Source organism: Mobula hypostoma, chromosome 6, assembly GCF_963921235.1.
Source record: "Mobula hypostoma chromosome 6, sMobHyp1.1, whole genome shotgun sequence".
NCBI classification, from domain to species: Eukaryota; Metazoa; Chordata; class Chondrichthyes; order Myliobatiformes; family Myliobatidae; genus Mobula; species Mobula hypostoma.
The window spans coordinates 87,667,941-87,682,964 of record NC_086102.1 but is presented as its reverse complement, the minus strand read 5'-3'; the positions used below and the strand labels follow the sequence as shown (position 1 = coordinate 87,682,964).

Genomic DNA, 15,024 nt, shown 5'->3' with positions numbered 1-15,024 from the left:
GGGTGAATGCAGGCAAACTTTCTGCTGAGGTTGAATGAGTCTAGAACCAGAGGTCATAGATGAAGGTAAAAGGTGAAGTTTTCAAGGAGAATCTGAGGGGGAACTTCTTCACTCAGAGGGTGGTGGATGCGCGTTTGACTACAACATTTAAGAGACATTTGGATACACAGATGGGAGGGGAATGGAGGGCCTTGTTCCCAGTGTGAGTTGATGGGTCTAGGAGAATAACGGGTCACCATGGACCAGATGGGTTGAAGGGCTTGTTTCTGTGTTGTAGTGCTCCATAACTACAAATACTGTGAAGTGATACTTTGCAACAGCCATATCTGGGCTTAGTCTAACTCTTAACCATAAATCCGGAATCATAGCCGTCCAGAACACTTGTGTGTGGTTTGTACATGCACAATCGTATGTTGGAGTATTTCCCTGACAACGAAGTAAATAATCTAAACTTGGTAATGATAAAAATCTTCTAGGATTGTAAGATGTCATTCTCATCATAATGATATCTTTAATTAGAAAACATTAGCACTTGCATGAGCATGTGTTCTCCATGGGGGTTTGGTTAGGACCTTGGATATAGGTGAAAGTTACCATTTCTGACCTTGACTGGCAACTCCACTGCATACCAAGCTTGAAAATGAAACACCTGGCATCCCTGTTTCAATGTTGATATGTTATATTCTAAACCTGGAGGCAAAGTGGTCTTGCATCTGCAGATTTACTGACCTGATGTAGGAGACCCTTGCAAAAGACTGATAGTGAAATGGGACTTTGACCTCATTATGTTTGATTGTTTCTCCTTATTTTTAGTCCTTTAATAGGCCCTGCACTACCACCTGGCTTCAGCAAGTCGGACAAAGAAACAGAACTAGCTGTACCTTCAACTTTAAATATGCTGGTAAGTAACAAAGGTCAGCCCTCAAAACTTTGAACATTGCAATGTTAGGTGCATCTGATCTCATATCAAATCTACTCATCTGCTAAATGTTCTGTCACTTTGCTGCATTATTTTGCTGACTGAGCAGGGTAAAATACAGATTATTATTCCTCCTTCAACTTACTTTGAACTGTTGTTTCCCAATATACTTACAGCAGATTAATAAAAGAGAGAGCAAACAGCAAGAGCAGTTACTATTTCTCTGATTCTTTCCCAGTGTTTAAAGTGGATATTGACTCAAATCAAAGGAACGTTGTTTCAGGGTTGTTGGGGAGGATGGCCTTTGCTTGTTATGGAGCAGTTTTTACAATAGGCTTGAGATGCAGATCAAGGATTCGTTTCAAGGTGGGGGGGCCTTATTTGCAAGAGGCTTGAGATGTAAATCAAGGATTAGTTTCAGGGCTGAGGGTGGCCTTTGCTTGTTATGGAGCAGTTTTTACAAGAGACTTGAGATGTAGGTCGAGGTACAGTGGGTATATGAGACCTTTTTAAGGATAGAGACCTGAAAAACCAGGAAAGGATATAAATTAAAACCCCAGTTCCCTTTTGTACTGTGCAATCAAAATGTCATATTCTGGTAATTAATAAAATTGTCATTATATCATAACATGAATTATTATTTTTCCTAGCAATTTGGCCACCTAGCATCACTTCTATATTGGTGTGATCCTCAGCAATGTATGTGTACTTGCCATTTCTACTGTAACCTCCAACCTCCAGGCCAGTGGGCCAAGATCTGGGAAATGGGATTAATCGAGGTTTCCGCTTTGGCTGGCTGTATTGCAATAGGCCCCGAGGCTTTCTACTTCATAAATTTCTGTGAATTCCACAGTGAGGGCTCAGGGCGGGTTGATGCTGAGAAGATGAGACAGTGGGGTAGTCCACAATTTTAGGATTAATGGATTTAAAGCAAAAGGAATAGAAACATGAATAGGCTTTCAGCCATCTTGTGCCTACTGGTCATTCAATATGAATATGCTTAATTTTTAAAATCTGAGCCCTCCAAGAGGACCACAACCTTGTCGTGGTTTGGAGGCTTGCGTTGCTCAATGACCTGGAGAGCTATGTTTGCTGGAGTCAGGGCCTTGTGCTTTGGCTGTTGGTAGGGTCACCCATGCCAAACAGGCCAAAGGGTAGAGGCCAGACTAAGAGTGGTCCACCAGTTCTCCAGGTTCAAGGGTTCAGCTCAGGGTGAACAACCCAGTCTGCTCAAAGAAGTTGTGACAGAAACAGCAGTGAAGAATTCTTCTATACAGACAGAGACGGAGGATCTTTATTGCTGCCCTGGATGCCAGCAGCGTACCAGGCAGTAAGTAAGTAAGTAAGTCAAATCTGAGCCACTAACATCATATCTCTTGATTCTGTTAATATTTAAGCAATAAGCCTTCACAGGCCTTTTGTATTGAGAATTACAAAGACTCACTGCCCTCTGTGTGATGATATTTCTTCTCACTTTTGTCCCGAAAGATCGGTCCCTTATTTTGATATTGTGAGCCCTAACTTCAGATACCCTAGCCAGGGGAAATATCATCCCTGTGTTTACCTTGTCAAGGGCAGTAAAAATGTTGTACCTTTTAATGAGATCCCCTCTCGTTTTTCTCAATCTAAGAAAGTACAGGCCCAGTTTGCTTCATGTAACGAACTCCCTTGTTCTACAAGTCAATTGGTTAAACCTCTGCCACTTTATCACGTGTAAAGGTAGGGAGACCAGACCTAGGAAATAAAATATTCCAGTACCTTAAGTAATTGGAGCAAGACATCCTTGCTCTTGTAGTCAAATTCTCTTGTAGTTAAAGTGAACATTCTCTTCACTTTCCGCACGTTAACTTTAGGTGATTCAATTGAAAAGACACCCAGATCCCTCTAAACATCAGCAACAACCCATTTTAATTAAAAATCTGTACTATTAATGTTCCCTATCTCACATTCTCCTACAACGTATTCCGTAAGCAATGTTTCCAGACATTCATGTAATCTGTATTCATCCCTATCTCTGCATTCAGCTCACACCATCACCCAGCTTTGTATCATTCAACAAACCTCAATATATTACACTGAAGCTCCTCATCCAAATCATTGATAATTGATGATGAAGAGCTTGGACATAAAAACCATCATCACAATACAACTAAAGTGCAAAAATAAGAAAACAATGTGCTGGAAAACACTAAACCTCTGTCATTTCAGTATCAATAAAATGAAATCTTCCCCCTCCCTTCTTCCCTTCCATGTAATTGTCATTAAGCTCGAAGAACGTACTCTTTATTCCTGTATGACTCTTCGCACTGTTTTCAGATAGAGAAAAACAGCTATCATTTTTCTGCTGCAAGCAATAGTATTGGAATGAATGAGGTGATTTAGGGGAATCTTTGAGAGGAACTTGCACGTCCTGTACACCTCTGACAGGGCAGATGGTGAATTATATTTAGTACTTCAACTGGAAGATTGCATTTTGAGCAGGGCAGTACTCCATTAGTACTGCACTGAAATGAACCAGCATGATTCTGACTTGGTTGTGACAGAGCTGCAGGTAACTATCCCAATCACTCTGCAATAGGTGTGTAACTGATGGTTAGAATTATTCAAAAACTGTTTCCAGTTACAAAATATAGAAGTGCTTGATTGTATAAAGCATGGTTAAATATACTTACTACATTACTGCTACTGTTGAGAACTTTTGTTTAACAGACTACAAGCTTTTGAAGTTCCATGCCCACAGATCTCGTGTCTTAGCATTGTGCCTCACAACTCTTTTGTGCTTTATAGCCTCCAGATGAAGGCAGTGATGAAGAGACTCTGATTGGCCCAGTGCCCTCAATGGGGACAGTTGAAAGCTGTGCAGCGGCAGATATTGAGCGAAGGTCGAACAGAATGAAGGAAAAGCTGGTATCTGGGAACAGGGTAATACCTCTTTCTACAGTTATTGTATATGGCTAGTGAAGTTTGCCACTTACGATAGAAACATGGTCTCCAGCATCTTCCCTGCCTTAGTATCTTTGGGATTCTGCAGATGTTGAACCAGACTTGCTAAGCTACATATGTATCTAATAAAATCCTGACACAGTGCAATACATTTCAGTTGGACAATCTTTACATGTTTCCTGGATTGTGGAAAATTTATTATATCCAATTTTGGCTTGCTTCCTGGGAATCATTTGTGTTCACTCAGTCTCATATCCTCATACATATTTTACTGCAATATGAAAGGCTATTCATCTCATCGAGTCTATGCAAGCATTCCCATCAGTCCTCTCCCACTTTCATTTCACTGAAACCTTGTATCTTGCACGTGCATGTCAACACCCCGATTGTCCTGCCACACACTGGGGGGGGGGGTAATTTTACAACAGCCAATTAACCCACCCACTGGGATGTAGGAGAAAACCAAAGCACCCAGCGGAAACCCGTGCACTCATAGGGAGTGATGTGTGTTGCACAAAGCAAGAGCTACAAAGGAGTAGCAGGACTAAACTTGTAAGAGTCATGTAAGTAACGGTATAAACTCTGCAACTTACAGTGTGGGAGCTACGAATCAGGCCCGCCAAGACGAAAGGCATGCGTGTTCGAAAGTCTGAGCCCAAAATAGAGTACCATCAGCATATAGGAGGCTCAGTTAACTCACCATGCGATTTGTCGGCGACGTGCACACGTGCCACGTTATAAGACTCTCTACTCTGCATTAGTCTGCCCCTCAGGTCAGGTCTGTCTGTGACTCCAGCCGAAAGCAAGAGTACCCCTGCCCCTGTTTGCATGCTTAAGACCCTTATCGGAGTACTTGTCCATGGTACCACGTGCTGCCTGCTTATCTCTGTGCCCTTTCGGCCTAGTCACAACTTAAAAACAGGGATAGCATGCTTTGGAGCAAAACACGTTTCCGCCGTTATCAGGCAGCCAATTTGTCCTTACGGCTTGTCAGTTTCTTAAGCAAGCTGTGGAAGTAGCAGCAGGGCAAGATGGTGTACCGACAGAAACAATGTACCAGCAGATATTGTGCTAAGCGTGGCTACTGTTTATGCTTGGGTCCCAAGGTCACCAGGCATACCAAGACAAGGATGCAAATAAAGGATTGCAAGGCACGCAAGCTATTGGATAGTTAATTCTCAAATATTATTGGTCTTTAACATGTAGATTTTATTGACTATTAACAGCTGAAATATGTATTATGATTGGTAGTTAAATACGCAAATAAGGAGATTTAGAAGTGCTCGAAGTTTCTATTGGATCAACCTCAGTACAAAAAGCAGGCAATTTTGAGCAGTAACGTTGGGACAGTTTGAAGTCGGGCTGACTGTTCTCCTCGTACACGCGTAAATAAAGTGTGATTGATGAATGAGTATGAGTTGTCAGAGACCAGTTAATCATCAGTGACAGTTTGTTGGAAGTTTCACCCTTGGCTTCATTAAGCAGGAGAATAGAGTAGTGTCCTGGCAATTAATCAGTCCTGAATTCTAGACAGCTGCATTTTGAGCAAAGGATTGAGACTGTTAATGGAACGCAAATTTCCTCCTGCATGGAGTGGTGAAGGTACACCATCGCATTAGTTGCTGACAAGCAGAGGCAGGGCCAATGGGGAGGGTTGAAGGCCCTCTACAACAAGGGAGGAAGTGGCAATTAGGTGGGGGGGGGGTTTGAAGGACAAGGGTCTGAGGAGAATCACGGTGGTCAAGGAGGGGGAGGGAAAGAAACTGCCACAATGCATACAAGACTGACCAACATCCAGCCAGAATGAACAAACATAGTAGTTCATTTAAGACTGTACTCTTCTATCCGTACTTCTGTACATACAAAGGAGGAATCAAATATCACTCCAGAAAAGTTAATTCTCTCCTCATGTGTTTTCTGATTAATTCATGGAAGATACAGTACTTTACATATTTTTGGGATGACGATCTCTGTTTGTCATTCAACTGCAGGGTGAGACTCAGAAGCAAGGCAGGGAGTCTTGGATGACTGAGCTTCCACCGGTGTTACAACATATAGGCCTGGGTGCAAGAACATTTAAGAAGTGTGCAAATGGAGAATCGTCTGACCGCTCCATCTGGACAGACACTCCGGCTGACAGGGAAAGGAAAGCTCAGGTATGTCTGGAATCTCTCTAATTGCTGACAAATGGGTTGACAGCCATTTAGGGGGTTCACAGTTGTGCTCAACACAATGTAACTAGAAAAACATGACTGTCAAGAAATTAGAAAGCGTTCAGATGAAGCAGCTTTCAGTAGCAACTTTTAAAACATAAGAATTCAAAAGTACTGTGGAGAAAGAGTAAATGAATGGGAATTATTGGATTGTTTTACCCAAAATATTAGCATGGTATAATTGACAGAAATGAAAGCTGCAGTGCTGTATCATTTCATAATTCTGTGAATCCCATGACCATTTAAACTATAAAACAGTATTTTTGGAGAACAGTAGTTCTCCACATTCAACCAGAGCAAGGATATTATTATGCTATGTAGTGAATAATGAACCTTTAACAACATTGTTCCAATTTGGATCTTGAATCTCCTGTCTTCTCCATTTACAGATGCTGATTAGATTTAGTCAAGTTTAAGACTGTTTCTTGTGTGATGACATGTATTAATTCTCCAGGAGAGCATCTGGTTTGTTGTCTGAAAAGATCCACAGCATGTCATGTCAAACTGGTATATAGCCACAATTGCATCTCAGATACACTGCTGGGCTCATACAGCAACTGGTTCTTTCAGTACAAAGAGAAGAGTGGCTCTGAATTGGATAGACTGCAGCAAATAGTCTAATTACTCTGCAGAATCTCTTCATACTTGGAAAACAGGCCTAGCAAGAGAAACCACACCAATATTTCCCAATCAAAGCAGGATTATCTTTCCAGCAAAGTACATTAAAAGAGGTATAAATGTAAATTGCAAAATCATTAGCAATTTCCTTCATTACACAGGCAATTGGTAAGAAAAGTTCCTTATATTCTCCATTCTGGCTGACATTTGTGTTACTATTTCAAGGTATCTTTCCCAGAATACAATTCTGACTTGGCGGTGACTTCTTGGTGTCTGTTTTCATTGCTTCTTCTAAGGAACTTCTGCCTTGTTAACTGTATTTTGTTTCATTTCACAGGAAATGTTAGAAGCAAAAGTGTCCTCTGGGAAAGATCCTGAACAGGCCTGTGTCTCTGAAAGGGATAAACGACTGAACATGGAGGTGGCATTATATAATGTGAGCAACTTCCTTTAAATCCCCAAACAAAGCAAGAATACCAGTGGCATCCTCTTTTCAACTATGACTCCCACACAACTATTTACTTCTGCACAAAACTGCTTTTGACAATAGATGTGTTAACAACATTCTCAATCACAAGACAGGTGTTAGGAAAAACTTACGACTAAAGGTAAACAAGTCACCAGAACACAACGGTCTGCACCCAGTATTTTAAAAGAATTGGCTACAGAGATGATGGACTTTTTGGTTGAAGGTTGTCAAACCACATTGAACTCTGGGTTAGTACCAATAGAATGGAAAACACCAGCTGTCACTATGTCACTTTCAAGAAGAGAGAAAGACAAAATGCGAGAAACTGTGTGAGTTGGTTTAACTCAGTTGTTGGCGAGCTGCCAGAAACAGTAATCAAAGAATAAATAGCAAATGATTTAGGAAAGTTCAGTCTAATTAAACCAAGCCAGTATTGTTTTTTGAAAGGCAAATGATGTTTGACAAATAACGAGTATTTCTGAGGATGTAACAAGCAGAGCAGGTAAAGGGGAACCTGTAAATGTGGTGTATTTGGACAAATAAAAGACCATAAAGCAGAGGAGCAGAATTAGGCCACTCGGCTCATCAAGTCTGCTCCGCCATTCTATCATGGCTGATTTACTATCCCTGTCAGCTTATTCTCCCCCGAACCTTTCACGCTCTAAATAATCAAGAACCTATCAACCTCCTCTTTAAATATACCCAATGACTTAGCCTCCACATCCATCCATGGCAATGAATTTCACAGTTCACCACCCTCTGGCTAAAGAAATTCCTTCTCATCTCTGTTGTAAATGGATGCCTGTCTACTCTGAGGCTCTGCACTCTGGTCCCAGACACCACTATAGGAAACATCCTTTCCACTTCCACTCTATCTAGGCCTTTCAATATTCAATAGGCTGCAGTGAGGTTACCCCCATTCTTCTAAACTCCAGCGAGTACAAGCCTAGTGTAATTAAATGCTCCTCATATGTTAATCTTTTCATTCCTGGAATCATTCTTGTAAACCTCCTCTGGAACATCTCAAATGCCAGCACATCTTTTCTTTGATAAGAGGCCCAAAACTGCTCAAAATACTCCATATATGGTCTGACCATTACATTATAAAGCCTATTATGTTCCAGTTCTCTCAAAGTTAATGCTAACATTCCATTTGCCTTCCTTACCTCTGAGTCATACTGCAAGTTAAACTTTAGGGAATTCTGCATGAGGACTGTCAAGACCCATTGCACCTCTGATTTTTGAATTTTTTTCCCTGTTTAGAAAATAGTCTATGGTTTTATTCCTTCTACCGAAGTGCATGACCATACAATTCCCTACACTATATTCCATCTGCCACTTCTCTGCACATTATCTTAATCTGTCTAAGTCCTTTTGTAGACTGCTTGCTTCCTCAACTACCAGCCCCTCCACCTATTTTTGTATCATCTGCAAACTTGGCCACAAAGCCATCAATTCCATCATCCAGACTGTTATCGTATAACATGAGAAGGATTGGTCCCAATACACTGACCCATGCAGAACACCACTTGTCACGGTCAGCCAACCAGAAAAGGCCCTCTTTATTCCCACTCTTTGCCTCCTGCCAATCAGCCAATCTTCTATCCATGCTAGTACCTGTCCTGTAATACCATGACTCTTGTCTTGTTAAGCAGCCTCGTGTACGGCACCTTATCAAAGGCCTTCTGAAAGTCCAGGTGCACAACATCCACCGATTCTCCTTTGTCTAGCCTGCCTGTTATATCCAAAAGGAAAGATTTCCCCTTTAGGAAGCCATGCTGACTTGGACCTATTTTATCATGCATCTTCAAGTAGCCTGAAAACTCATTCTTAATAATACACTCCAACATTTTTCCAACCACTGAAGTCAGGCTAACTGGCCTATAATTTGCTCCCTCCCTTCTTAAAGAGTGGAGTGACATTTACAATTTTCCAGTTCTCTGGAACCATTCCAGAATCTAGTGATTCTTCAAAGATCATTACTGATGCCTCCACAATCTCCTCAGCCACCTCTTTCAGAACCCTGGGGTGTAGACCATCTGGTCCAGATGATATATCTACCTTCAGATCCTTCAGCTTCCCGAGCACCTTTTTAGTAAGAGCAACTACACTCAATTCTGCCCCCTGATGCTCTTGAATTTTTGGCACACTGCTTGTGTCTTCCACAGTGAAGACTGATGCAATCTACTTACTTAGTTCATCTACCATTTCCTTCTCCCCCATTACTACCTCTTTAGTGTCATTTTCCAGTGGTCCAATATCCACCCTTGCATTTTGCTCTTTATTCCTCTGAAAAAAATTTTGGTATCGGCTTTTATGTTATTAGTTGCTTCACTGTTTCTCTCCTTATGGTTTTTTTTTTAGATGTTTGACAAGGTGCCGTTTAAAAGATTGGTGCATGAATTAAAAGTTTGTAATAATGGTGGAAGTATGTTAGCATGGATTGAAGATTGGTTATCACATAGAACACACAGTTTCAGGTAGGATGTATGCAAACAGTGGAGTGGCCTCAGTTATTTACGATTTATGTTAGTAACCTGAAGGAGGAGATTGAATGTCAAGTGTCTAAGTTTGCCAATGACATAAGAATAGGTGGAAGGACAGGCTGTGATGCAATTGCATACAGATGAATTGAGTGGATGGAAACTTGGCAAATGGAGTCTAATGTGAAAAAATGTGAGGTCAGGAAAAGTAATCAAATGGCAGGTTATTATCCAACTGGAAAAAAGACTGCAAATGAGTGAAGTTGAGAGATTGAGGTATTGCTGTCATGGAACACAGGAAGGTAACCAGTAGGTGCTGCAAGTAGTTAAAGAAGGCAAATGACACACTGGCCTTTATTGCAAAGGGGTTGGAGTTCAGAAATAAGGAGGTTTCATTACACTGCGCAGGGTCCTTGGATGTCCATGCAGGTCCATACTGACTGCTATTTCAAATTTGGTATTCAGCCAGTCTGAACTGTAAATACTTGGGATCGATTTGGATTACGGGATGCATAATTCATGCGACCAAAGCCTTTGATTTGCTTAGATGTTAGCAGGCACGATGTGATGGCTGGAGCACCATCAGCACAATATATGTGAACATACGAGTGTATCTCATTTGCAATTGACCAGGGCACAATGGCTGAAATATCCCGTTCATGGCAGAAATGACAACAAACTTTGCTTTTATTGTTGTTTCAAGAAATCCACACGATCGGAGTCCCTTCTGGACATGCACAGCAGGAAACTGAAAAGAAAAGCAGAAGCTGAGAAGAACAGACCGCAGGAGCGGCGGCCATTTGACCGCGACCAGGACCTTCAGGTTCACCGGTTCGATGAGGCCCAGAAGAATGCTTTAATCAAGAAGTCTAAGGAGCTAAACTCCAGGTTTTCACATGGAAAAAGCAACATGTTTCTGTAAAAATAATATTAGCAGCAAATTGCAGATTTAGATCAACTATCGTCGGTCCATAGTTTAATTCTGTTGTGATATTTTTTGTTTGGCATATTGGTTCAAACTGGCATGTATGAGTGGCAGATCTCTTGTAATAAAGTGTTCTTTGTTTAATAATTTTAATTAATTAAAATAAAAGTAAACTGATTTTTATTCATGTTTGATAATCAGCGATTACACCTTTTTTTTATCTGCTATGGTCAGGTACCTCTCCAGCCTAACAAATCCATTCAAAATAAGTTCAAAATAATAACAGATCTGTTACTATATACTACCTTGAGATTCATTTTTTTGCAGGCATTTACGGATTACAAAATACAACAGAATTTATGAAAATATATACATAAACATACAAAGAAAATGTGCAGAGACAGGCTGTGCATATAGAAATAATACTGAGAACGTGAGTTCTAAAGGGTCCTTAAAAGTGACTCCAGGTCGTAGAATCAGTTCAGAGTAGTCACAAATGAAGTTATCCATGCCAGTTCAAGGGCCTGATGATTGTGTAGGCTAATAACCGTTCCTGACACAGGTAGTGTGGGACCTAAGGTTTCTGTACCTCCTGCTGGATGGTAGTGGTGAGAAGAGCACATGGCCTGGATGTGGGGGCCTTTGATGAACACTGCTTCCTTGCAGCCGTACTCCGTGTCATCATACTCAGTGGTAGGGAGGGCTTCACCTGTGACGGACTGGATTGTATCCACCACTCTCTCTAGCCTATCCTACTCCTGGGCATTGATGCAACCAGTTAGGATACTCTCTGTTGCACATCTATAGAACTTGGACATTTTTCGGATGTGCAAAGGAAATGAGTCTAGAATGATTAAGGAACTTTTACTAGCAATAGAATGTAGGAAATAAGAATAAGGATGCCTTGAAGAGATGAGCTGATGTCAGGACATAAATTGGATTGGATTTATGTGAAGTTGCACATTCAGCCCTGGGTTTTGATGGGAAACGGAAGCTGCTCAACTGGCTGAGTCACTCCAGCTGTTTGTTTGTTGTTACCTTCTCTTGTCCAGGTATTCCGATGACCTCTTGCAGCCATGATGTTTATGTTATTTTCTGGTTATTGATGAAATGCGAATCTCAAATGTCTGAGAACCTTTTTGTGCAAGTCTCAATGGAGGGGAACCAGTGGATGTATTTGGACTTCCTGAAGCCTCAGGAAAGCAAAGTCACAAAATGCTGGAAGAATTCAGCAGGTCAGGCAGCATCTATGGAAATGAATAAATAGTCGACGTTTCAGGCTGAGACACTTTTTTCAGGACTGAAAAGGAAGGGGGAAGATGCCAGAATAAAAGGAATATTTTTAAAAATGGCAGTCTGTCACTATTGGGGTAGCACAGAGATGTGTGCTGGACAGCAACTAGCTACAATTTGTCAATGACTTAGAGGAAGGAAATAAATGTCCAGGAGCTAGCTTTGGTGATGTCACAAAAGTAGGCGGGGAAGATGGAAACAATGTACAGAGAGATATTGACAGGTTAAGTGAGTTGGCTTCTTTAAGGAAGATTCTATTTTATTGGAAACGGTTCAGAGAAGGTTCAATGGGGATGATCTCAGATAAGGAGAGGTTGTTTCACAGAGAAAAATTAAGCAGATTGGGATTCGATTCACTGGAAATTTGAAGACTGAGAGATATCTTGGAATGAAAGATACTGAAACAAAAGGTGCTTGGTGAACTATAAAGGGTAAACATGAGAAATTTTGCAGACGCTGGAAATCCAAAGCAACACACAAAATGCTGGTGGATTGGAGAGGAGAGTGGACCATAGGAGAAAGGAAAGGTGGAGGGGACCCAGGGCAAGGTGATAGGCAGGTGAGAAGAGGTAGGAGGCCAGAGTGGGAAATAGAAGAAGAGAGACCAAAGACATCAAAGTACAGTTGCAAGAAAAAGTTAGTGAACCCTTTGCAATTACCTGGTTTTCTGAATAAACTCTTCTTGGGCTTCCAGCCGGGTACAGATATCGATTGGATAAAACCAATACCTGTACCCAGCTGGAAGCCCGAGAAGAGTTTATTCATCATACGCCAAGAAAACACTAAATCCCTTTTCACCTGGTTTTCTGCATTCATTACTCATAAAATGTGTTCTGATCTTCATCTAAGTCACAATAATAGACAAACACAATTAGCCTAAACTAATAACATACAATTATACTTGTCTTTATTGAACATATTATTTAATCTTTCACAGTCCAGGCTGATAAAAGTAAAAGAACCCTTGTATTTAATTACTGCTAGAGTTTTCGTTAGCAGCAATAACCTCCACAAAACTGTTTCAGTTCATCAATATTTCTGGGATACCTTGCATGACAGCCCTCTTCGGGTCAAGCCACAGCATCTCAATTGGGTTAAGGTCAGGACTCTGATTTGTCCATTACAAAACACAAATTTTCATCTTTTTAAACCATTCGGTTGTTGATTTACTCTTGTGTTTCAGATCATTCTTGTTGGATCATCCAACTTCTATTAAGATTCAGGTGATGGACCACTACCCTGACATTATCCTGTAAAATGTCTTGATACAATTTTGAATTCATTGTTCTCTCAACAATTGCAAAGCAGCTCCAAACCATGAAGCTCCTTCCACAATGCTTTACAGTTGGGTTGAGGTTTTAGTGTTGGTGTGCACTGCCCTTTTCCCTCCAAACATAGCAGTGCGCATTTCTGCCATAAAGTTCAATTTTTGTCTCATCTGTCCATAGAACATTGTCCCAGAAGCGTTGTGGAACATTGCAAACTTGAGACATGCAGCAATGTATTTTTTTGGAGAGCTGTGGTTTCCTCCATGGTGTCCTCCCATGAACACCATTGTTCCTCAGTGTTTTTCTTACAGTGGACACACGAACAGAGACTTTAGCAAGTTTCTAAGACTTCTGTTATCCTTGGATTCTTTTTCACCTCCTTCAGCATTGCTGTTGGTGTGATCTTTACAGGACGCCCACTCCTAGGGAGAGCAGCAACAGTACTGAATTTACTCCATTTGTAGACAATTTCTCTTGCTGTGGACTGATGAACATTCAGGGCTTTAGAAATGCTTTTGTAGCCTTTTCCAGCTTCATGCACCTCTACAATTCTTGTACGGTCCTCTGAAGGTTGTTTTGATCGAGGCATGGTGCACATAGATCTTTCTTGAGAAGAGCAGGTCTGTCAGTAACCTGACTTCGTGTGTCTTTTTTTATAGGGCAGGGCACCTTTATAACCCACACGTCCAATCTCATCCCATTGATTGAAACACCTGACTCCAAATAGCTTTTGTAGAAGGCATTACTCGAGAGATTCACATACATTTTTGAACCTCGACTCTGATTGTTTAAATAGTGTACTCAGCATTGACAAGAAGAAGTACAACTGTTTGTGTGCCATTAGTTTAGGCAGATTGTGTTTGTCTATTATTGTGACTTAGATGAAGTTCAGACCACATTTTATGAGTAATTAATGCAGAAAACCAGGTAATTGCAAGGGGTTTACAAACTTTTTCTTGCAACTGTAAGAATAATTATTAAAACAAACAGCTGGAGAAAGAGCAGTTACACCTTTGGAGAGAAAAGTATCCAAGATATTGAAAAATGATCTAGTGTTTTCCCAGCATATATGATCAATAAACTCATCTTGGGCTTCCAGCCAGGTACAGGTATCGAATATAACTGACATTTCGATGACAAAACTCCGCCATCTTCATCAGGGATGATGCCTGGGCATATCTAGCGAAGTCCGTCCCTCCTGATTGGTTAGTCCTCGTCCAATCAGGTTTCCGCTCTCCCACGTTGTTTATAATTGAATTCTAGTTCTTAGAGAGAGACCTTCGTCTTCTGTTAAAATTCTTTTCCTCTAGTTTTATTTCGATGGCTTCCTTTACCATGTGGTCCCAAAAGCCATTGGTGCAGTATAGTAGTTTTGTGCCGTCGAAGTCAATCCTATGGCCATTGCAAATGTAATGTTCTGCTACCGCTGATTTCTCCGGGTAACCCAAACGGATACATCTCCTGTGCTTCTTGAGCTCCTGATGGGGGTTTCATTTGAGGAGAGGGTTCTATGTTCATTGTCCTTGCTCCCCAAATGCTTCTTCAGATATGTCGATGACACCTTTGCAGTGTGGCATCATGGACTCCAGGCACTCTATAACAGTTCCACGACTATCTGAACAGCATACATCCAGACATTCAGTTCACGACGGAGATGGAGTAGAATGGTTGCCTCCCATAAAGCCATAAGACATAGGAGCAGAATTAGGCCATTCAGCCCATCAAATTTGTTCTGCCGTTCCATCATGGCTGATCCCATTCAACCCCATACACCTACCTTCTTGCCATATCCTTTGATGCCCTGACCAATCAGGAAACTATCAACTTTTACCTTAACTACACCCACGGACCTGGCATCCACAGCAGTCTGTGGCAGAGCATTCCACAGATTTA

General features: G+C 41.2%; 1 protein-coding gene across 1 annotated transcript in view; it reads left to right on the top strand.

Moving 5' to 3' along the window:
• gpalpp1 (GPALPP motifs containing 1) overlaps positions 1–14,751 on the top strand; it is a 68,323-nt gene extending 53,572 nt beyond the window's left edge. Inside the window, exons 4-8 of the mRNA XM_063051159.1 lie at positions 814–901; positions 3,707–3,841; positions 5,854–6,018; positions 7,031–7,129; positions 10,349–14,751. Coding sequence (XP_062907229.1) covers positions 814–901; positions 3,707–3,841; positions 5,854–6,018; positions 7,031–7,129; positions 10,349–10,567 — 706 coding nt within the window. The 3' untranslated portion in view covers positions 10,568–14,751. The remainder of the gene's footprint in view (positions 1–813; positions 902–3,706; positions 3,842–5,853; positions 6,019–7,030; positions 7,130–10,348) is intronic.
• Positions 14,752–15,024: the final 273 nt, after the last annotated feature.